Source organism: Meles meles, chromosome 1 (assembly GCF_922984935.1).
Source record: "Meles meles chromosome 1, mMelMel3.1 paternal haplotype, whole genome shotgun sequence".
NCBI lineage: Eukaryota > Metazoa > Chordata > Mammalia > Carnivora > Mustelidae > Meles > Meles meles.
The window spans coordinates 110,014,902-110,039,832 of record NC_060066.1 but is presented as its reverse complement, the minus strand read 5'-3'; the positions used below and the strand labels follow the sequence as shown (position 1 = coordinate 110,039,832).

Sequence of the window (24,931 nt, the reverse complement as noted above, 5' to 3'; positions counted from 1 at the left end):
TATAGTTAATAATTCAATTGCTCCATCCTTTTATATAACAAATATTTATTGAGTGTCTTCAATATGTCAAAAACTGTTGTAAATGCTGGGGAAATAGAACAGGAGAGACAGGTTACCTGCCCTTAAAAGGACTTACATGAAGGAGACAATAAGCTAGTAAACAAACAAAGAATATAATTTGAATGAAATAAGTACTATTTTTTTTTTTTAAAGATTTTATTTATTTATTTGACAGAGAAAGATCACAAGCAGGCAGAGAGGCAGACAGAGAGAGGAGGAAGCAGGCTCCCTGCAGAGCAGAGAGCCTGACACGGGACTCGATCCCAGGACCCCGAGATCATGACCTGAGCCGAAGGCAGCGGCTTAACCCACTGAGCCACCCAGGCGCCCTGAAATAAGTACTATTGAGGAAATAAGCTACAAAGTAACTTTATAGAGGTCAGGGGACTGCTTTTAATGGAGAGAACCTCTCTGAGGAAATCTGTTTAAGATGAGCTTTGAGGGGCGTCTGGGTGACTCAGTCGTTGGGCGTCTGCCTTCAGCTCGGATCATGATCCCAGAGAGGGTTCCGGGATCGAGGCCCCCGTCAGGCTCCCTACTCAGCGGGAAGCCTGCTTCTCCCTCTCCCACTCCCCCTGCTTGTGTTCCCTCTCTCACTGTGTCTCTCTATGTCAAATAATAAATAAGAGCTTGAAGGAAAAAAAAAGATGAGTTTTGAATTAAAAGACGGAGCCAATCACAAAACAATTAAGAGAAAAAGCATCCGAAGCAGAGGAAACATCTGAGCAAAGGCCTTGAAGAGAGAACTTGGCAAGTTCATGGAACAGAAAGAAACCCAGTGTGGTTGGGGCATAGTGAGTAAGGAGGAAATAAGTTGAAAAAATAAGTAGGGGCTGGATTACCTAGGGTCTTAAGAAGGGTTTTAAATTTTAAATGTCAGAGAAAACCACTGAAGAGCTTAGCATGTAGGTAACATGAACTGAATTACTTATTAAAGGATCACCTTCTAGAGAGAGTTGGGTTTGGGGGGCGGGGGTTGGTTTTTGGTTTTAGAATGGATTTTTGAAGGCAAAAATAGAAGCAGGGAGACTACTTAGGAAGCAGTTGTAATAGTTCAGGTAAGGAATGAAAGAGGTTTGGATAAGGAGGCTGGGAGAGAAAGAATCAATAGGCTTATTTAATAGAGTCATCTACTCCACTAAAGAGACTATATACTCTTACCCTCTTACCATAGAGTAAGAGAAAAGTCAAGAATAACTCTCAGATTTGGGAGGGTTAGGGCAGGAATCAAGTTGTTAAGTTGTAGATATAGATATACAACTTGTAGATAACAACTAGAAATGTTAGATAATAAATTGGGAGTCAACAAGATTTTGGTGATATTTAAAGCTATGGGATATAAGATATATAAGATCACTTTGGGAGAGAGCATACAAAGAGAAAAGAGAGCCCAGGTCCGAGCACTGAGTAGAAGACAGGGAGCCAGAAATGGAGACTGAGGAGGAGACAGAAAGGTAAAAGGTAAACCAGGAGAGCATAGTGTCATAAAGACCAAGAAGCAAGTGGTAACCTGAGTCTGGTCTTCTGTGGTAAAGGTGCAAACAGTGAGTGGGGTGCCTGGGTGGCTCAGTGGGTTAAAGCCTCTGCCTTCAGCTCAGGTCATGATCCCAGGGTTCTGGGATCGAGCCCCACATCAGGCTCTCTGCTCCGTGGGGAGCCTGCTTCCTCCTCTCTCTCTCTGCCTGCCTCTCTGCCTACTTATGATCTCTGTCTGTCAAATAAATAGATAAAAATCTTTAAAAAACAAAAAAAAAGGTGCAAACAGTGAGGAATCCATCAGATACGGCAACATGAAGGTCCCTGGTGACCTATTCCCTAGTTTCCATGAGACTGGAAATAATTATAATACAAATTACAGTTACGGGATATAAGATAAAATAGAGATAACAAATGTATGTAACACTTTTAAAGAAATTTTGCATGAAGGTGTCAGAGAAACGGGGTGGTAGCTAGGAGAGAGTGTGTACTCAAGGGAAAGAGATTCTAGAGCATATCTGATGAGACTGTAATCTAATAAGAATTACCCTAAAGAAAGAAAAGTTGAAAATGCAGAAGAGAAAGAGGAACTCACAAGTGAAGTCTGTAGGGGATCCAGAGCATAAGCAGAGGCTCCTTTGATAGAAACAGAAGTACTTTCTTCTTTTTAACAATTTTGATGATGAGAATATGGGACCATCTAAGCTGATTGCTTCTATTTTCTCAGTAAAATACTCTGTTCACTTATCAACAAGGTAGTGGGTAAAAAGAGGAAACTGTGAAACTGTCATCTTGCAGACCAGGAATTCAATTTACTAAGGAAATGTAAGTAGGACTTCTAGCCAAATTGAGTGCCCATTAGAGTTTTATGGTCATAAATTTAAAATAGTGGGGTGCCTGGGTGGCTCAGTCAGTTAAGTGAGAGACTGTTTATTTCAGCTCAAGGCATGATCTCAGGGTCTTGAGATCTAGTCCCAAGTGGGCTGCACGCTTGGTGCAGAGTCTGCTTGTCCCTCTCCCTCAGCCCCTCCCTCCCCAAATCAATAAAAAAAATAAACAGAAATCTTTAAAATAGAGCCCATAAACCTAGTTGTGTGGTTTTCTCCAGCAACTTTTGGCTGTACTGGATTAAATGAGGATAAGGCTGGTAGCTAGACGCAACCTGGATTTGGGGAATTGAAAACAGAAGGAGGGTATTGGATGGTAAATAAAGTATTGTTGAGTGAATTAGTGGTCTTGATGAGGTCAAGGAATATTATAGTAGAAGTATTAGTTTAAGTGAATTAGAAGTTGAGGAGGTGGTTATTGAAGAAAGAGATCTTGAATTCAAGATGTCACAGTGCAGATGCTTATAGTGAAAGAGTTTATGTTATAATCATGGGTGTTGGTTATGAGGGATGGAAGAACAGATCATCTTGGGTGAGAAGACCAGATGTGAGATGAGTAATCCACATCGATGTGAAAGTCACTGAAAATCCTGAAAGGAACCGCAGTGACAAGGAGGACAGTAAACCAGAGCTAAAGTCTTCAGGGAATAAGAGAGTGACCAGGAAAGGAGGTCAGGAGAAAAGAGTGCAACTGCATCATGAGCTTCTAACATAACAGAGACATTGAAGAAGGCAGTGAAGTTGGTTGCAAAACAACAGGAGGGAACACAGAAGATACCTGTGCCACCTTCTGGCCCTGCTTAACAGCAGGTAGACCACAGAGGCCTTGAAAAGACCTACTGAACAATTCGGCTTCTATAAGTTTGCTGTTTAGATATATTGTGCAAGTACACAAAGACATATAAACAAGGATAGCTACCAAAACATTATTTGTAACAGTTAAAAAAAAAAAAAAAAAAGCCCCAAACAAGCTAAATATCCATCAATAGAGGACTGGTTACCTAAATTACAGTACAGTGCTATGCATTCTTAAAAAATGGCAAAACTCTTCATGGGGTGATGTAAAAACTTTCTAAGATATATTGGATAGAAAAGCAGAATGCTATAATATCCCTTTTGTGTAAAAAAAAAAAAACAACCCAGTCTAAGCATAAATGCTATTAAATACACATGTGTATATAAGCAAGTCTGCTCAACTGTACATATATACATTGTATGTAATATATATGCAAGTACACATATGTTTATGTATACTGTGAATATTTTGGAAAGAACAAGAAAGTGTTAATAGTGGCTACCTCTGGATATTGAGGCAGTAGTTAGTTGTATACATACCTGTTTTGCCCATTAGATACTGATATTGTATTAAGTATCATAATCTTGAAGTAAGAACAAGGTTTTATAGTGTTTGGGTTTTTTACAATGTTTAACACAGGTGTTCGATAGGTGTCAAGTTTCTCATGTAGGCATCTATAACCATTGCTATGACAAGGTTTGCAGTTGGAAGATTAAAACCAGAGAATAAATTTGGTTGATGTTACCAGAAAATTTGGATTTTTACAGTTTGCCAGTGATGCATCATAGTATTTTGGCTCTACCATCCCCTTGGCCTCACTCTCAGTTCTAGCCACTGTCTTGGATCATCACTTTGAGGATAGTCATTGATTTTAGTCATTTTTGTGATAATTTAAGTCTCATCATGATAGAATTCCTTGTTCGTGTTGTTATTAGGAAGTATCAAAGGAGATGTGGCAAGAATACAACTTTGAAATCAGGAACGCCTATAGAATTGTTTTAGCCCTTAGCTATTAAATATGTGGTTAACCTGTTTGGCAGTATAGCCATATCTACAAATTGAGTTTTGATCTTTCTTCTGCAGATGGGACTCCCACATATCCTATTTAGCAGGCTCATTTTTCTTTCTCACTCCAGAATTGCTTCTTGTCCCTCATAAAAACAAGCAACTCGAACATTTGGCGAGAAAACGGAGCTATCTGGTCAGGCATTCCGCAGTCAATTCAAAAAAGGAAGTACTTTTTTACATTTACACAAATGTAGTGGAATCTTGTTGCAGCAGTTCATTTTGTTTCTATAAAGACAGCAGTCCTTTTCCTTCAGCCTGTTCTCCTACAGTAAATGCTCATAAGATCTTTATTATCTCTAAGAACTCAAAAATTTTAATTTTAGCCATAAGTGTAATGGTCCACAAAGTAGATAAAATATTGCCTCTTAAAACTGTAAGATTTTCTTAGTTTATTCATGTATAGAAGTAATGATTTCCAAAACTTCTATATGTGAAAATGTTTTTTTTAATAAAACAAGATGTAAATTGGTTGAGTTCTCATGGTGTCCTTGTATATCTATATGCAGCATGAATCGGCTGCTGTTTTCTATCTAATGTATGCTGCCTGCGTTAATGCTTGCAGTTGTAATAATGAATTGCAGAGCACAGGATCATGTGTACAAAGAATTGAACTTGTGTATTCCACGTAGCTTCAGTCATCATATAAAAATGATTTGTTGTGTATTTTGCCATTGGCCTCATCAGAACATCTACTTTTAAAATTCACCAGGGAAAGGAAAGAAAAGGAAAAATGTTAGGGTTGGTTGTTTTTGTTTTTTTTTTTTTAATTTCCCCATCAATGTTCCTCCTTAAGCCAGCTTGAATAAGTAGTAGGAGGTTCAGGAAAACATTTATTAATGTTTTCATAACCAAACATGACACAGTCATCTTTGTTAGGTACACAATTAAGTCAAGCTGTAAGTCTATCACAGTGTCTAAGTTTTGTCCTTATGTTAATATAACCTACACCCACAGTTACCATCTGTGACATTTTTCTTCCCTCTCCAGTAATACGAAAACACTCTGGCACCCTGAATTATCAGACTAAAGGATAGAGTTCTTGCGTTCTTCTAGGAGCCTGCTTGAGTTTCTTCCTTCCCAGTGCTTGCCTTTCTTTTCCACAAGAGACAGACATACGCTTCCAGCAGATTATGGGCAGAGGGCAGCTGTAGAGAAGCCACATCTCTTTTCCAGGATGATCCTTGTTCGTGTGCTCTGCTGGTTTTTAAATTGACTTTCCAGATTAGGGGCTCAAAAATGTTACTGTCTGCTTCCTCTCATCCATCCCTGTACCCCTGCAAGGGAGAAACTTCCTTCCCTTCTTCTTAATGAAATAATCTGTGCAATTCATGAGTATGTACTCAAGGTAAACTGCATAATGAGTGTCAGCCTAGGGTTGCCCCTCTCAACATGAAGAGTATTGCATATGGAATCTCACAGTAAAAAAAAATACTCATTTTCTGAGAACAGAATTTCATTTCAGCTTTGAGGATTTTATTACTCCTGAACACTGCCACGGCCTTTTTTTTTTTTTTTTTTTTTTTTTTCTGTTTCCACCTAGGCTGACACCCAGATAGTTACAACACAGACCAAACAATTGGCAGAATGTCTTCTATCTTTTTGGTAGAATTGCTCTAGTTTTAGAGCACTGGATTTTTTTTCTCCATTCTCCACATCCTTTAATGACTATTAAACCAGTTATGTCTATATTTGAGAAGCCAATATTATCTCAGCTCAGTGGTACCTCTAGAACCAATATAGTGGGAAGAATTAAAAGTTGACATTCTTTGAAATTTGATGTTGAAAAGAAATTATATCTATCCATGAGGGTAATACAATGATAAAGGTTGCAGAGACTCTTGTCAGTATTTAAAATTATAGCCAACTGTGGCTTCGTTGATCCCCTTATGAAGTCTGTCTCTGAAGGGTCTGACAAAAGCTAAACTTGAGTTTTAGCTGTTATTCCCTTTCCCCTTCCATAGAAAGATTAGTCAGAACTGAAACAACACCTATCAGTTGGAGAAAAAGAAGAGAACCTGTATTTTGCCTGAGTATTCAGTCCCTGAGTAATTAAGAGTTCATCATACTCAGTGGAAAAATATTACTATCATAATCATGCAACATTTCCTAAGCAAATGACCTTTCTCAGCAGAAAGCTGGCCAGTAACTGGAGGCAAGGACTTGAAGGGAAAAAACCTTGATGGTGTAGAGTATTTTAGTGATTCAGGTAATGCTTTCCTATAAGCCACAAAGAGCCTCTCTCCCTGCAGCCTAAAGCACTAGATTACTATTGGATTAATAACTTTGCCTTGAGGCTGGTACCTACTTCTCTATGATACTAGAGAAAATCACACAATTACAGAATAGTGCCACTACAAATTCATTGTTTCTAAACTCACTTGGGCCTTCCCAGATACTCAAACTTCTATGCAGCCTTAATTCTTTCTCTTTGTCTCTTTCTCCACATCAGTTTTGAATGTTTTCCATTTTCTCCAAATCACCTAACCCACTCCAGCCCATAGCAGTATTTCCTAGAGAAAAAAAAATGAATCTGCCAGACATTAACTCCCTCAGTGTCTAGCCCCCATATTTATAAACTTATTTACATATACCTACCTTTATGTCCTTCCTCCATTCTAAAGGAAATACATCCTTTTTTTTCCTATTTAGAGGTAATCATTCTGTCAATACTCTAGTTTTAGACCCCTACCATCTCTTCTGAAGCCTTCCTATATTGATTATTTGCTTGCTCCCTCTCTCTCCCTGCCTCCTATATTTTCAACTTCTCATCTAACTACTTTCCCACAGACTACAAGCGTACTTGGGTTTCTCCTATTAAACAAATGGTAAGTATAAAGCCCTTGAACCTGGGTGTTCCTCTAACCTTTCTCCTTTCTTTTACAGTCAAGCTTCTTGGATAAAGTCACTGTCTTCTTCAATCCACGCACCCTGGCTTCTTACTCCACTATAATGCACCAAGACTTTTCTTACAGATTCATATACAACAGCACGTGCAGTGGTCTCTTTCAGTCCTCACCTTATTTACCCCACTGTTCACTTCCACAGTTAACCATTCAGTTCTTTTTGAAAGTCACTTGTCCCTTGGTCTCTCCCTTCTGGTTCTCCTCCTACCTTTCTGACAATTTCCTTCTTAGTTACCTGTGCTTGTCCTGTAGCTGTTAAACACTCTCCAAAGCTCTGTCTTTTGCTTCTCTTCTCACTGTACATGGTCTCCCTAGGTCAAACTCATCTATTTCCATGGCTTCAGCTGCCACCTAAATTCAGGAAAATCACTGGGCCTCAATGTCCAGATATATGTTTAGTGGACATCTCTGCTGAGGTGTTCCACAGGTATCTCAAGCACATGGTTTTTTCTTACTTTCAGGAAATCAGTCTTGCCTTTTTTCCCATCAAACCTTAACCACTACACCTAGTCACCAAAGCCAGAAAACTTAAAGTTATCATGGACTGTTCCTTTAGTCTCATCTTCCACATTTAATCATTGACCAAATATTGAAGAGTCCTCCCCCCACCTTTTTTTTTTTTTTTTTTTTTTTTTTGGTCTCCTATATCCAGTCCCTCCTCTCCACTCCAGTTATTTCTTTAGTCACATTTTTCATAATATCTTTCTGGAAGTATTACAGTGGCCTTTTGTTCTCCAGCTTTTCCCCCCTGCCTCCCCCAATTCATTCTCACACAGTTGCCAAAATTATCCTTCAAAAAAGCAAATTTGAGGCAACCTGTTTGGATCCCTCTTCGGGAGCTTTGTACTGTCACTCAATAAACTTTGCTTTGTGGATCTCCAAAAAAAAAAAAAAAAAAGCAAATTTGATCACGGTAACCTGTTAAAACCCTTCAATGACTCCCCCATGACATATAAGACTCAAGGCCTTCCATGGTCTGGCCACTGCTTATTTCTCCCTCTCTTTCTCTCACTATGCCTCTGATTTATCTGCTTCATTCCACAGGAGTTAAGATGACTTCAAAGTTTTTATCCTAAGCAACTGAAAAGATAGACTGGCCATCAACTAAGATGGGAAAAGCTATAGGTGAAACAAGCTTGGGGGAGATTAGGAATTTGAATATTTGAATTGAGAAATTTCTTAAACATCCAAGTAGAAATGTCTAGTAGATAGATATTTAAGCCTGGCATTTAGGAGGCAGTGCTCTCTCCAAGAGACACAGAGATAGAGATTTGGGTGTCACCAGCAGAGAAATGTATTTAAAACCATACAACTTGGGTGTGATCATCTAGGAATAATCAGTAAGTTTAATAGAACTTTCTACAATGATGGAAATGTGCTCTATCTGTGCTATATTATAAGGTAGTCATTACCCACATGTGACTGTTGAGCACTTGAAATGTGGCTAGTTCTACTGAAGAACTGAATATTTTTTATTTTATTTTAATTAATTTAAATTTTAAATAGCCATATGTGGCTAAGGGTAACTACACTGGGCAAAGTAGATCTAGAGAGTAAGTGTAGATGAAGAAGAAATGAAGACCAGTGACTCCACCATTAAGATGTCAGGGAGATAAGATGAAGCCATCAAGGGACACTGAAAAAGAGCAACTAATGAAGTAAGAAATCCAAAAATGTGATGTCTTGGAAACCAAGTGAAGAAGTTATATTGAGGAAGAACAAGTGATCAACTTAATCAACTTAGAAGGACCAAAAGCCTTGATAATACATGGTGCTGAAAGGATGTGGAGAAACAGGCATTTTCCTGAGTTGCTGGTGGAATGACATCTGTGGAGCAATTTGGTGATACCCACCAAAATTAAAATGCACAGTAGATCCAAGATAAGGGCAAGGAGCGGAACAATGCACATAAAATGCTTTTACCTGTGTGTGTGTGTGCATGCTATATGTATATGTACATATGTGTGGTGTGTATATGTGTTTGTGAACATTTATTTATACATATATTTACTTATATATACACATATATAATATCTCTGAAAGGACACATTAGAGACAAATAGTAGTGTTTGCCTCTACATTGAAACTGAGGTGCAGGAGCACCATGGTGGGAGGGAAACTCACTTTTTTTATAGTATACCCTTTTGTGTTTTATATTACATGCAAACATTTATCTAGTCAGAAATAGTATATTTTAAAATAATAGGGGTGCCTGGGCATTTCATTCGGTTAAACTTTTGCCTTCAGCTCCAGGCATGATCCTGGGGTCCTGAGATCAAACCCCACATCAGACTCCCTACTCAGTGGGGAGCCTGCTTCTCCCTTTGTCTCTTCCACTACCACCGCTGTGTTCTCTCTCTTACTCACTCTTAAATAAATAAATAAAATATTTTTTTTAAAATAAAATAGTAAAAATGATTATAGAATATATAACAGTAGGTAACTCCTAAACATTGTAGTACTAAATACATTGTTTCCAGTAAGTAGTCTTAAATGTTTATTTTTTCTTAAAAAGTAAATTTGTGGGGTGCCTGGTGGCTTGGTCAGTTGGGCATCCGGCTTTTCATATCTGCTCAAGTCATGATCTCAGGTTTGTGGGATTGTGCTCCATGTTGGGCTCCATGCTAAGCATGGAGCCTGCTTGGGATTCTGTCTCTCCCTTCCGCCCCGACTCCCCTGGCCCTGCTCATGCGCTCGTGCTCTCTCTCTCTCTCTCTTTCTCTCTCTCTCAAAAAAAAGGAAGTTTAGTGTTCAAAGGCATGATTTTAAGTTCCAGGCATTTCACACAGAAATGCCATGGTTGATTCTCTACCTAATTAATTGCAAAATAACCATCTCTTCATCATTCGGAGCCTTTCATTGGGTATCTCTGCAATTCAGAGATTATCTGAACATTTTAAATTTTGGCCATAATATCTGATTCTGTTTCTGTGAAGTGCCATAAGAATAAATAAATACTCTCAGTTAATTCCTTCAGGGTGTTTTAAAAGAGACAAACAGAAAGGAAACGTAGAAGGGGGGTTCCATGATTTATACATAAACCTGTACGATTAAAGAGGTTTCTATTTAACTTTGTGCTATAACCTCCAAAATGAATGCTTCTATTTGTTGTAGTTTTAAATAACGTCCAGTAAGTCATTTAACAAAATTACTGGCTTGCTAAGATTAAGTAATTTTATCTTCGTTTGATGGCATGAGAAAAGAAAAACAAGGCAAACTGCAACAGTTTTGAAATGATACGGTCTCCTTGTTGATATCTACAGAAGGGCCAATAGGAAGCTCTTACTTTTGTTGTTACGAAGCTGTTTTGATAAAGATTGGAACACAGTAAAACTACACAGCGCTACCCAAATGAGGCAAGTGGCTGAGCTGATGTATCAGTATGTCCAGTATCAAAACTCTACTCAAGAGTTTTTTGTTTGTTTGTTTTCACAGGGTTGTTTTTTTTTTTTTCTTGGTTTATCAAAGGATTTGAGAACAAAGATTTTAAGAAGAGGTGGAGTCCCCAGAAGTGCCATTCATTTATGTGTCCCATTCTCTTTTTACACTCAAAATACTAAACGTTTCTAGTTTCCATCTTGTGGGAACATCCTAATATACTGGTACTTTCCAAAATACTTTGAAGTCCTTGGACAGAGGCCATTGTGATGACACTGTACTAAGTATTTGACAGAGGGCTTATATACGAAAGGAGTTGTGTAGTACAAGTATAATTTACTGCTATATTGATATCATGGCATAGTGAAGTACTCTGCAGCCTTTGAATATAAAAGAATATTTCTACATTTGGTTCCAGCAAACACTATTGTGCTATTCTGAAATCCACAGCACAGAAATTATAAGACATCCGCTCATAAACAGAAAGCAAATCACTATTCAGCATTTCCTGCTCTGTTTCCTGCCAATTTCAGATCATTAAAACTTTTTAAGCCTTTTATTCTATTCTGCTTTAATTCTGCTTCCTCCACCAAAAATGAAAGATTTAGAAATTAAAACTGTGCATATAATAGTAACACCAAATCTTTGCCTTTTTCCCCTCTTATCCTATGATGTTAACTTTCTTTATTATTGCAGACCTCAGGATATCATTGTGTTTATAATTGGAGGAGCAACCTATGAAGAGGCTCTAACAGTTTATAACCTGAACCGTACCACTCCTGGAGTAAGGATTGTTCTGGGAGGAACCACAGTGCATAACACGAAAAGGTAAGGGAGAACATTCAGTCCTACAACTCTGTTCCTTTTCCTAGAGAGTAAAGCTTAAATTTATAAAGCTGAATAAATTGCTGGTAGACCAAAATGCATTAGTTCATAGTGTAATAGAGATGAAAGATCTAACTCCATTAGCTTTACAAATCATGCAGTTAGGTCAAGGACCTAAAGAGTAAGGACCAGCCTGTACCATTAACAATTTATATTTCCTGTATTCAAAGGAGAAATCTTTTTTTTTTAAAAGATTTTATTTATTTATTTAACAGACAGAGATCACAAGTAGGCAGAGAGGCAGGCAGAGAGAGAGGGGGGAAGCTGGTTCCCTGCCTAGCAGAGAGCCTGATGCGGGGCTTGATGAGGGGCTTGAACCCAGGACCCTGGGATCATGACCTGAGCCGAAGGCAGAGGCTTAACCCACTGAGCCACCCAGGCGCCCCTCAAAGGAGAAATCTTATAGCCACAGGCTGGCACTTTGAAAATACTGAAACATAATGGTATTGAATTCTGTGAGTGTTTCTCTTTTTGTTGATTAATTACACTCACCCAATATTTAGTAAGAAGAATACAAAGATGAATAAGATAAAGATCCTCAAGGAAATCATTGTCTATTAGGAAAGATAGAACATAAAACATAATAAAATAAGTGTCTAGAGAGACAGACCAAAGAGCCATGCATTATCAGAGTGACTAAGAAACATTAGCAACTGTTTCATGGAGAAGATAGTGCATAAGCTGAACCTTGGGTAGAAAATAGACATGAGGAAGAGAACATACTAGGCAGAGTTCACCACATGAACAAGTTACGGAAGCTGTAGGCAACAAGCATAGAAAAGGAAGAGCAAATAGTCAACCAACTGGAATGTGCATAATAAGTGAGAAGGTTGACTGAATGCCATAATTGTGAAAGGCCTTGAATTCCAGGCTGAGGAATTTTTACTTTCTTGTGTAGAAAATGAAGAATCATTGAAAGTTATTTAAGGAGTAAAATCACAAGAGGGTCACAGTATTTTAAGAAGATTAATTTGGAAATTAAGGGCAGGAAAGACAGGAGGAAGAGACTAGAGAAGCGTGGCATGATAGTTAAATTTAAATGATTAGAGACCTTGAGAGATCCATGCTGAGCCATGCACATACACATGGATATATTGGGAGTCATTAGAGGTGTTTGTGTACTTTTTCCTTTTGTGTTATTATTTGACTTTTTAACATAACTGTTCCTCTTTATTATGGAAGTAATACACATTTATTCTGAAATTCTCTTAGTTCAGAAAATGTAAAGAGAGAAAAAAGCTCCCATAATCTCTCCACTGTTACACTTTGATCTTTTCAGACCTTTTTGTTCTAAGCCTGTTTAAACATTTATGTGAGTGTATCAGCAGAAAAGGGATCTCTTCTACATTCTGTTTTATGGCCTGAATTTTATAATGTGTGATGTAAATATAAACATCTTCTGGTGTTAAATATATAATCATTCATTCATTAAACAAATTACTAATTGAAAAGTAAGATAACATGGGTTTGAATCTTGACTTTCCCTCTTACTGTTTGTGAATTTAGGCAAATTACTTAAACTGTTTGTCAGTTTCCAAAGCTTACTGGCCATTTATGTATTTCTTTTTGAATTGCCAATTCATATTCTTTGCCCATTTTGCAATTGGGGTATTCTTTTTTCCCCAGTAATTTTTATTAATTATATTATATGTATATATAATACATGTAATTATATATAGTATATAATAATTTTATTATATAATTATGGATATTGACCATTTGTTACATCATTTTACCAATCGTTTTCCTTGTTTGATGTTTTTGTTTTATATTATCCACAGTATTTTGTTGTATAAAAGTTTTATTTTATCATGTTTTATTTTTTACTTTATATAGTCAGAACTACCAGTGATTTCTGCCTTTGGTTTCATACATAGTTCTTTCCCAGCCAGAATTATATAAATACTAACCTCTATTTTTTCCATCATTTTTAGGACTTGCATTTAAAGTTATAGCTTTATAATCTATCAAAATTTTATTTTGTAATAAACTATGTGGTAGTTTCCTTTTATAATTTATAGAAATATTACATATACTTACATACTTCGTTACATACAGAGAAGCATACAAATGATAAGTAGACCACTCAATAAAATATGACAAAGTGAATATAACTACGTAACCACCACCCAAACCAATTAGTAGAATGTTACCGGCACTTCCAGAAGTCTCCCTTATGCCTCATGTCCCCTCCTTGTCACAACTCCCACAAAATAGTCACTGTTATGATTTCTATCACCATAGATTAGTTTTACTTGCCCTTAAAGAATGCTTGTTGGATGAATGAAGAAACAGGGTAAAAGTAATCTATTTCTGCCTTTCTCACAAAAAATATGAGGATCTTGGCAGGATCCTATGAAGGATCTCTAATCACCTTCCTCCCAACTGACAAGATTTCATTGCCCAGCATTTTGGTTCCATCTTGTTTTTATAATCCCCAAATTAATCATCATCATTATTTTCAATTATTATTTGTCTAGATTTACCCATGTGTTTGCCCATTTCCCCTCCCCCCACTTTTTCACCCTGGTTCTTTCTAATCCAATCTTCTCACTAAAAACATACTTTAGTAGTTCTTTCAGCTCCTGGTCAACTTGATTTTTTTTTTTCCTAAAAATACCTTAGTGTATTAAGTTTATAAATTCAGAGTGATAATTTATTCTCAGCACTTAAAAGTTAGAAGACAATGGAATATTATTTTTAATTGTTGCTGTTAAGAAGTCTACTCTCTGCTGTGAAGTGTGTAAACCTGGCAGTTCACAGACCTGTACCCCTGGGGATAAAAATACGTTATATGTTTATAAAAAAATAAGAAATAAATAAAAAATTTAAATAAAAAAAAGAAGTCTACTCTCAGGGGCGCCTGGGTGGCTCAGTCGGTTGAGCCTCCACCTTTAGCTCAGTCATGATCTCAGGGGTCCAGGGACTGAGCCCCACATCGGTCTCCCTGCTCGGCGGGGATTCTGCTTATCCCTCTGCACGCACTCTCTCTCTCTCTCTCTTTCTGTCAAATAAAATCTTTAAAAAAAAAAAAAAGGTCTACTCTCAATAAAATTGTTTTTGGGTTATAGGCAATACATTCTACTCGGATTCTCTTTAAGATTATCTTTTTGTCTTTGGTGTTCTTGTTTCAGTATTATGTACCTAAATGTGGATTTATTCTTATTTATGCTACTTGGTATGAATATCCATGTTTGCCATGATTACTGGAAATTTTCTAGTCATTATTTCTTTGAACATTGCTGCTTTTCTGTTTCCTCTGTTCTCTGTTCTCTGTTCCTCTGTGAGATATATGTTAGGCCTCCATCTGTTCTTCATGTCTCTTAATCTCTCATGTATACATCCATATCTTTTGTGGTGCCTTCTGTGTAATTTTTTAGATCAGTATTCCAGTTCAGTAATTCTGTCTTCATATGTGTTTAATTTTCCATTTTTTTTTAATTCAAAGATTATATTTCTATGCCTGTAAGTTCGTTTTGCCTCTTTTTCAAGTTTGCCTCATGTTTTTGTTAATTTCTTCTTTCCTCATGTTTTCAAATCCTTCATTTTTCTTTAATCACATTAATTCTATAACCCCAAATACTTTCCAGTTCTTGAACAATTAAGTAATCTTTTATGTAAAGGTAAGAAAGTGAAGCAGCTTTGCAAAAGCTTTAGACTGGATTCTTCCAACAAGCCAGCTTTGGTATTTCTTTGTCTGACATAACAGTATGCTAAGCAGTACGCTGAATTATGTTTGAGCCAATAGCCTTAGCAATAGAAGGCTTGATAAAATCTTGAATGGGATTGTTCGCTGGCTCTAACCAATAAAACTTTTTAAGAAGGAGGGAGTTACTATGGTAATTGCCAACCTGGAAAAAATTTAGTTAATGTTTGCAGTACATAAATGATCCAAAATCATGTGTTTACCATTTATATTTATAAAAATACAACCTATAGCTAATAGGTTAACAGTGAAATTTATCACTATCAGTAAAAGAAAAAAATAGGGTCACTTGGATGACTCAGTGGGTTAAGCATCTGCCTTCGGCTCAGAACATGATCTCAGGGTCCTGGGATCGAGCCCTGCATCAGGCTCCTTGCTCACAGGGAGCCTGCTTCTCCCTCTCCCTGTGCTGCTCCCATTGCTTGTGCTCTCTCTCTCTCTCTTTCTCTCTTAAAAACTAAAATTAAAAAAAATAATAATGGAATTTGTATTTTGGAGATCATTTATTGTAAAGGTTTAAGTAATCAAAAGCAACTTAGCTTCAGCTTTTAGGGGGAAGATGCCATTTTCATGACAAATATGGTCTATCTTGGGTATTACTAGCATATTGAGTAAGATCACAATTCTTAATATATTTTGAAATCTTAGACTTTTGGTAAGTGGAAAGGTTAATATTTTTTTAAGTCAGTTTTATAACTGGATATAATGGGGCTAGTGTGAGCTAACAAAGAACCTTGATTTGGGGGAGAAGAAGTTTAATAATTTGTTTCTGTGAATTGTTAGGGTTTAATTTTTGTGCAGGGGGCTTATTGTAATATGTAGGTTACTTTTTAAGGAAAAGTCCACAAAGGAGTAAGTGACACAAAGCATTGACCCCAAGAGCTCTATAGCACAGAAGTATTATTTTAAGAGACTGGTGATCTGGGGCGCCTGGGTGGCTCAGTGGGTTGGAGCCTCTGCCTTCGGCTCAGGTCATGATCCCAGGGTCCTGGGATCGAGTCCCGATCGGGCTCTCTGCTCAGCGGGGAGCCTGCTTCCTCCTCTCTCTCTGCCTGCTTCTCTGCCTACTTGCGATCTCTGTCAAATAAATAAAATCTTAAAAAAAAAAAAGGTTAAAAAAAGAGAGACTGGTGATCAGGAAACAGTATACTTTTAGATGTGAGTGATGCGTGTCCTCCTTGGAATCATGTTAAATGTGATATAGGCTGTCCCACAAGGATATGGATTAGTTTAGTGAGGATATTAGATTTCCCAATAAACAGGGGGGGAAAAATCATGTCTTGTAGCTGGGAGTGTGATGTGCTGATATAGAAACTGTCCTTCTGGAGTGGGAAATGCCTGTTGCAGGATATTTCTGGGATACAGGTCACTTGATTTCCTTGATTGCTTAACTAAAAGTTGAGATCAGTACAGGTTTATTCAGCAGTCAGATCCTAGCACCACCACTTACTAGTTTATGATTTGGGACAAGATACCTAATGTAATGGCAGATAGGTCAAAATTGGTCTCTTGCATCCTAGAAACTTATGTGTACCCTTACCTGTCATGTTGCAATTTGAGTAACCTTCATCCTGTGATAACCTTCTGTTTCTAAAATACATCAAGATTGGGGGGTTCCTGGTTGGCTTAATTGGTAAAGCATGCAACTCTTGATCTTGGGGTCATACATTTGAGCTCCTCATTAGACAAAGAGTTTAAAAAAAAATTTTTTTACAGAATAAAATACATCAAGATTACTGTGTATTGAAACAAAATCTTAGTTGTAGACAAAAAATAAAGGCCAGAAAGCAATTCTTTCCTCTCTCCCTTGTGTATTTCCAGAAATTAATGTAATTTTTAGTGAGATAGGGGCCTTCATATAAGTCAGCTTCATCTTAAGCCATAAGGCATCTGAAGATATCACTTCAGTTTCAAAAAAAGATATACATTAGTTGAATCTGAAATTCAACTTGCCATTCAAAGTTATTTGAATTTAAGCTGCTCTTTCCTAAGTACCTTCTTTTTTTTTAATTGAGGTATATTAGTTTCAGGTGTACAGCATAATTTGATATTTATATATTTTGCAAAATGATTCCCACACTAAGTCAAGTTATCATCCATCACCACATAGTTAAAAAATTTTTTCTTCTTGGGACACCTGGTGGCTCAGTTGGTTAAGCCACTGCCTTTGGCTCAGGTCATGATCCCAGGGTGCTGGGATCGAGTCCCACATCCGGCTCCTTGCTCAGCGGGGAGCCTGCTTCTCTCTCTGCCTCTGCCTGCCACTCTGCCTGCTTGTGCTCGCTCTTGCTCTCTCTCTCTCTCTCTCCCTTCTCCCTCTCTGGCAAATAAATAAATAAATACAATCTTTTTTTAAAAAAGAATTTTGGGGGGCACCTGGGTGGCTCAATGGGTTAAGCCTCTGCCTTCAGCTCAGTCATGATCTCAGGGGTTCTGGGATCGAGCCCCACATTGGGCTCTCTACTCAGCAGGGAGCCTGCTTCCTCTCTGTCTCTCTGCCTGCCTCTCTGCCTACTTGTGATCTCTCTCTCTCTGTCAAATAAATTAAAAAATAATAAATAAATACTTTTTTTCTTATAGTGGGAACATTTAAGGTTTACTCTCTTAGCAACTTTCATATTATACAATGCAGTATTATTAACTATAGTTGCCAGGCTTTACATTATATCTCCATGACTTATTTTATAAGTGGAAGTTTGCACCTTTTGACTCCCTTCACCCATTTCACCCACCCCTCCATCGGCTGCCTCTGGCAAGTACCAATCTGTTCTCTGTATCTGTGTTTGGTTTTCTTTTATTTTGTTATGCTGTGTTATAAAGTCCACGTATAAGTTAGATCATACAATGTTTGTCTTTCTCTGTCTGATTTATTTCACTTAACATAATGCCCTCAAGGTCCATCTGTGTTTTTACAAATGGCAAGATTCCATCCTTTTTCATGGCTGAATATTATTTCATTTCGTGTGTGTGTGTGTGTGTGTGTGTGTGTGTGTGTTTATCCACATTTTCTTTATCCATCCATCTGTTGATGGACCCTTAGGTTGTTTCCCTATCTTGGCTGTTGAAAATAATTCTTCCTGACACCTGGGTGGCTCAGTCAAGCATCGGCCTTTGGCTCAGGTCATGATCCCAGGGTCCTGAGATGGAGCCCCACATCTGCTTTTCCCTCTGCCTGCTGCTCCCCCTACATGTGCTCTCTCTGTCTCTCGCTGACAAATAAATAAATAAAACCTAAAAACAAGAAGAAGAAGAAGAAGAAGAAGAAAAAAAAAAAAAGAATTCTTCAATGAACACGGGGGTCTGTATATCTTTTTGAACTCGTTTTTTTGCTTTCTTTGGATAAACACCCAGAAGTCAAGTTGCTGGATCATATGTAGTTCTATTTTGAATTTTTTTGAGGAACCTACATACTCTTTTTCATAGTGGCTGCACCAATTTACCTTCCCTCAACAGTACACGGAATTCCCTTTTCTCCACATCCTTGACAACACTTATTTTTTGTCTTTTTGGTAATAGCCATTCTAATAGGTATGAGGTGATAGTTTATCCTGGTTTTGATTTGCATTTCCCTGATGACTGATGTTGAACATCTTTTCATCTACCTGTTGACTTCCTGTATGTCTTCTTTGGAAACATGTCTATCCAAATCCTCTGCCCATTTTTTAAACAAATTGTTTGGGTTTTTTGTTTGTTAGTTTGCTATTGAGTTGTATGAGTTCTTTATGTATTTTGGATATTAACTCCTTATTTGGTACATAATTTGCAAGTATTTTCTCCCATTTGGTAGGTTTTTCATTTTGTTGATTATTTCCTTTGCTTTGCAGAAGCTTTTTTAGCTTGATATAGTCCTACTTGTTTATTTTTGCTTTTGTTGCCTTTCCTTTTGGTATTAAATCCAAAAAATGATCACTAAGACCAATGTCAGGGAGCTTACTGCTTATGTTTTCTTCTAAGAGTTGTATGGCTTCAGATCTTACATTCAAGTCTTTAATCCATTTTGAGTTTATTTCTGTGTATAAGATAATGGTCTAGTTTCATCCTTTTGCCAGAGACTGGCCTTTCCCATTGTATATTCTTGCCTCCTTTGTCATAAATTAATTGGCCTTACATGCATGAGTTTATCTCCAGGATCTCTATTCTGTTCCACTGATCTGTCTTTGTGCTAATACTGTACTGTTTCAGTTACTATAGCTTTGTAATATAGTTTGAAATCAGGGAGCATGTCGTCTCTAACTCTTTTCTTTCTTAAGCTTGCTTTGGTTATTAGGGTGTTTTGTAGTTCCATACAAATTTTAGGATTGTTTGTTCTATTTCTATGAAAAAATGCCATTGGAGGTTTTTTGGTTTTGTTTTTGTTTTTTTGAGAGGGAGCATGCGCATGAGTGGGGGAAGGGGCAGAGGGAAAGGGAGAAGCAGACTCCCTGCTGAGCAGGTCACCCAATGCAGGGCTCAATCCCAGGACCCTGAGATCATGACCTGAGTCAAAGGCAGACGCTTAACCAACTGAGCCACCCAGGCATCCCGCGATTGGAGTTTTGATAGGGATTGCATTGAATCTATAGATTGCTTTGGGTAGTATAGATATTTTAACAATACTAATTCTCCTAATCCATGAGCATGAAATATCTTTCCATCTATTTGTGTCTTTATTTTCTCTCATCCTTGTCCTATAGTTTTCAGTGTATAGGTCTTTTCACCTCCTTCATTAAATTTATTCCAAGGTATTTTATTCTTTTTGATGCAATTGTAACTAGGACTGTTTTCTCAATTTCTCTCTCTGATAGTTCATTGTTGGTGTATAGATATGCAGTGGATATCTGTATATTGATTTTGTATCCTTCAGCTTTACCGAATTCTAATTTTTTTTGGTGGAGACTTTATGGTTTTCTCTATATAATATCATGTCATCTGCAAATAGTTTTCCTCTTGACTATCCTATTTGAATGCTTTTTCTTTTTTCTTGTGTAATTGTTCTGGTTGGGACTTCCAATACTATGCTAAATAAAAGTGGTGAAAGTGGACATACTTGTCTTGTTCCTGCGCTTAGAGGAAAAGCTTTTCGTTTTTCACCATTGAGTATGATGCTGGGTGTGGGCTTGTCATAGTGACCTTTATTATGTTGAAGTACATTCCCGCCATACTCATGTTATTGAGAATTTTTATCCAAATGGTTGTTGAAATCTGTCAGATGTTTTTTCTGCATCTCATGAGACGATTTGGTCATAGGATTTTTACCATTCATTTTGTTAATGTAACATATAAGTATCTTCTTTCTTTAAAACAGTTTTTTTGTAACAATATTTTTCAGTAATTCAGGCTCATTACAAAGAAGCAAAGTTCTACGGGCCTTCTGTAACTATATGATTTGTTTTTATAGGGTCTGCTCTGATTAGGTGTAACCATGATTATCTTTGTTTGGATTTAAACACCATTTAAAATAGAAGGCATGTATGCTGCTAAGACACCAGCGAATTTTGCAGAAGCTAATTACCTCCTTAGCAACATTCTTAATAAAATTGCCTTCTGGATAAAAAGAGACAGTCAATATTTTCTTCTTTCTATAGCCATATGAAGTTTAATATGAATTTTGCATCTCTTTCCCCTCTCCTTTTGTACGTAATGAAACACAAAAAAGATAATAACCAATCACAGGGACCTCTTTAAAGGCATGATTTTCATGCTTTTTTGAAGGCAGAGAACCTGCCCCAAAAAAGGATCTGGGTAGCGGATTTCGCAGGTCTCTGAACACATGCAGCAGGTGCCTGCCCTAAGTGGGTCCATGCAGGTTTGCAGTGTGCACACCGTGGTCTCCTGTCTCTGTGCTTGCCCTTCTTATGGAATTACCCACCCCCAACTTCCTTCTTCATTTGTCTTGTTAGTCATACTGCCCCTCAATTGCAGGGGAAGGGGGAGGAATACCTCAAATTTCAACTTCTAGGAATAATATATATGACATGAGTTGTTCTATAGCACAACAGATATTTTCACCAGTATCTATGTGGAACAGTCAGAAGTCATTTTGCCTGAGTTACAAGTTCTAGAATACATAAATAAGAATATATTGAACACAGGAGAACAGCGTAAAGTTAACAGTTCAGCAGATACTTACTGAGCATGGAATACCTCCATGAATAAAGCAAAGATCCTAACCCTCGGGAATCTTACATTTTAATGCAGAGGGGACAAAAATAAACAATAAACTTAATAAATAAGTAAACTTTATAGTAATTCAGAAGGTGATAAATACTGTGGAAGAAAATATCAGAGCAAGGTAGAGGGAAATTAGTATTGCATGAGGGCTGTGGGGATAAGTTACACTACTCCATATGGTGTCAGGAAAGACCTCCTTAAGAGATTTGAGGAAAGACTTGAAGGAGGTGAGGAAGCAAACTGAACAGATGGAGGGAAGAACATCCCAGACTCAGTAGAACTATGTCCTAAGGCACAATCATGCAGTATGTCTAAGGAGGTTGGAGAGGCTGGGAAAAGGAGAGGGAGATGCAGTCAGAGAGGTATCTGGAGCCTCCTTGACAGGAGGGCCCTGTCAACTGTTGCGAGGGCTGGGTTTCACTGTGAGTTAGAGAGCATTGTCGGGTGTGGGGTTTTTAACAGTTTTATCAAAATGTAATTTCTGTTCCATTATATACAATTCCTCCCTTTAAGATACAAGTCATTGGTTTGGGTATGTTCACAGATGTGTGCAACCATGACCACAGTCCATTTTAGAATCTTTTCAACACCTCAGAAAGAATTTCCCTCATGCCAGCCCTAAGCAACCACTAGTCTATTTTCTGTTTCTATAGATTTCCCTGTTCTGAACTTTTCATTTAAATGGAATCATGTAATAACACAGTCTTTTGTGAGTGGTTTCTTTTACTTAGTATAATGTTCTCCAATTCATCCATGCTGTAACCTGTATACTTCATTCCTTTTTAATGCTGAATACATTTCATTGTATGCATTTATTGTATTTTGTTTATCCATTTGTCAGTGATGGACATTTGAACTGTTTCCACCTTTTGGCTGCATAATAACGCTGCTATAAACAGTTATGTATAAGTTTTTATGCGTATTGTAGATTTTTGAGCAGAATCTTGAAATCTGACCTACTTTATCAGGATCACGCTGGCTATCAACCTAATATGCTTAAGAGAAGTATTATTTCTCTTAAAGTTCAAAATAAACATGCATTACTATAAAAATGAACATTCTTATGTATATTTAAATGAACAATACCAATTATTTATTTACCTACGACTGGTCTGTTATTCTAGTTGTATTTCTGATGCACATGATCCTACCTTGCAAATAAATGAGCATCTTGGTTAGAGATTTGAGCTGGCTTGCCTTATCACTTCACAAGTCAATCAATATTAAAGAGTTCTAGTCCCTGCTGGCCGCAGTTGACACTTGAAGTTAGTTCTGTGAGCTGAGAGGCCAAGAACCAAATCCATATGGATGGAATTGTTCTCCCAGGAGAAGAAATCCCTCTGTCTTCTCAGAATTCAGGATAGAAGTTAGGGGGGAAGAGGGAAGCTCGGTAGATGTATTAGCCAACAGTGCTGCCATTGCCTGAACCCCACCTAAACTTGGGTGAAGAGAGCACTTCAGTCTCCAGTGCTATCAGTTTAATTAAGAATTTTTACAGGGAGGAAGGTCACTGCCAGATTCTCTTTCGAAACAACAATAATAACTACACATAGTAGGTTCTCTGTAATCTCCTGGGTTCAATTAAACTCTCTATATGCCTGCAGAATACTTAATGGTCCTATTTTTCAGTTATTTTCTGGAGGCAAAATGAACTTTCTTCCCCTCCCAAGTAATTCATTGTCATTATAATAAAAATTTTTAAATATTAAAGTAAGAATCTTTCAAAACAGTACAACTAAAGTTAACCACTGTCAATATTTTGGCGTGTTCCTTCCTGTTTTTTCTTTACCTAAAGTTTTTTGAATTTTTTCTTTTGTGTTTGGTTTGGTTTGGTTTGGTCTTTATGTTTTTTTTGCTGAGTGTAGAGCCCAGCACAGGGCTTGAATTCATGGCCCTGAGATCAAGACTAGAACCGAGGGGCGCCTGGGTGGCTCAGTGGGTTAAGCCTCTGCCTTCAGCTCAGGTCATGATCTCAGGGTCCTTGGGATCGAGCCCCACGTCGGGCTCTCTGCTCTGTGGGGAGCCTGCTTCCTCCTCTATCTCTCTCTCTCTCTCTGCCTGCCTCTCTGCCTACTTGTGATCTCTCTCTGTCAAATAGATAAATAAATTCTTAAAAAAAAAAAAAAGACCTGAACTGAGATCAAGAATTGGATGCTTAATCAGCTGAGCCACCCAGGTAGGTGCTCCAGGTTCTGTTTGGTTTGTGACATAATTAGGATCATATTGCCTATATCATTTTCTACTTGTTTTCTTACTTGTAATTATATTGAGAACACTTTATATTGTAATTATATTGAGAACACCTTTTAATGTTATTAAAATTATTTAAAATAATCTTAATAGCTTATACAGCTATTTCAATTTTAAGAATGTATCTTTAGGGGCGCCTGGGTGGCTCAGTCATTAAGCATCTGCCTTCAGCTCAGGTCATGATCCCAGGGTCCTGGGTTCAAGCCCTGCATCGGGCTGCCTGCTTGGCAGGAGGCCTGCTTCTCCTTTTCCCATTCCCTCTGCTTGTGTTCCCTCTCTCACTGTGTTTCTGTCAAATAAATAAAATCTTAAAAAAAAAAAAAAAAAGAATGTATCTTTAGGGCCACCTAGGGGGGCTCAGTTGGTTAAGCATTCAACACTTAATTTCAGCTCAGGTCACAATCTCAGAATCATGAGATTGAGCCCCACATCGGGCTCCACTCTGGGCATGGACCCTGCTTAGGATTCTCTCTCTCTCCTTCTGCCTCTCCCCCACCACTTGCTCACGCTCTTGCGCACGCACTCTCTCTCTCTCAAAAAAAAAGAATAAAAATGTCTATAACCATTACTGTTAGACATTTAGATTGTTTATAATTTTTGTTTGATATATGTTGAGAAATATCTTGTATATTGATAAACCCTTGTCCCATCTCTGATTATTTCCGTAAGACAAAAGTACAGTGAGGCCATCTCAAATATTACTACTAGAAGTATAAATTGGTATAACTTTTCTGGAAAGCAATTTGACTTTATATATTCAAAGATAAGGTTAACTGCAAGGCTCTTGTTGTTGAGGCAGTGCTAGTTTCCTGATTTTTTAGAATCTCTGGGTCAGGCAGTGGAAATGTTCTGTATCTTGATTAAGGAAATGGTTATACAACTGTATAAATTTGTCAAAATCATTAAACAATGCCCTAAAATTGGTAAATTTTATATCAACAAGAAATTAAAATTTTAAAAACAAAGTACTGTAGCATCAGTCTGACACTTTTTTCTTGATATAATCAGAAAGATTAAAAAAAGAAATTTAAAAAGGAATAGTTTTCTTACTATATAATTCAGTGTTTTTTAATGCCATTGCTCTAGAACTAATATCTAGAAGATACTAGCTAGTATTATGAGTCATGTACTTGGAGAAACACTGATCATAGCAATTCCTAAAAAGGCGGTCATGATGATACCAAGAACTAAAATTTATTTAGTACATACTATGTGCTAGACAATGTTATACCCGTGCTATCCAATATGGTAGCCACAAGTCACGTGTAGCTGTTTTGCACCTGAAATGTGGCTAGTCTAATTTGAGGTGTGCTACAGGTATAAAATATATATCAAATTGCAAAGACTTAGTGCCAAAAAAAGAAGTGTAAAA

General features: G+C 37.4%; 1 protein-coding gene across 1 annotated transcript in view; it reads left to right on the top strand.

Moving 5' to 3' along the window:
* VPS45 (vacuolar protein sorting 45 homolog) overlaps window positions 1–24,931 on the top strand; it is a 70,902-nt gene that overhangs the window by 28,421 nt on the left and 17,550 nt on the right. The window contains exon 14 of the mRNA XM_046000009.1: window positions 11,265–11,396. Coding sequence (XP_045855965.1) covers window positions 11,265–11,396 — 132 coding nt within the window. The remainder of the gene's footprint in view (window positions 1–11,264; window positions 11,397–24,931) is intronic.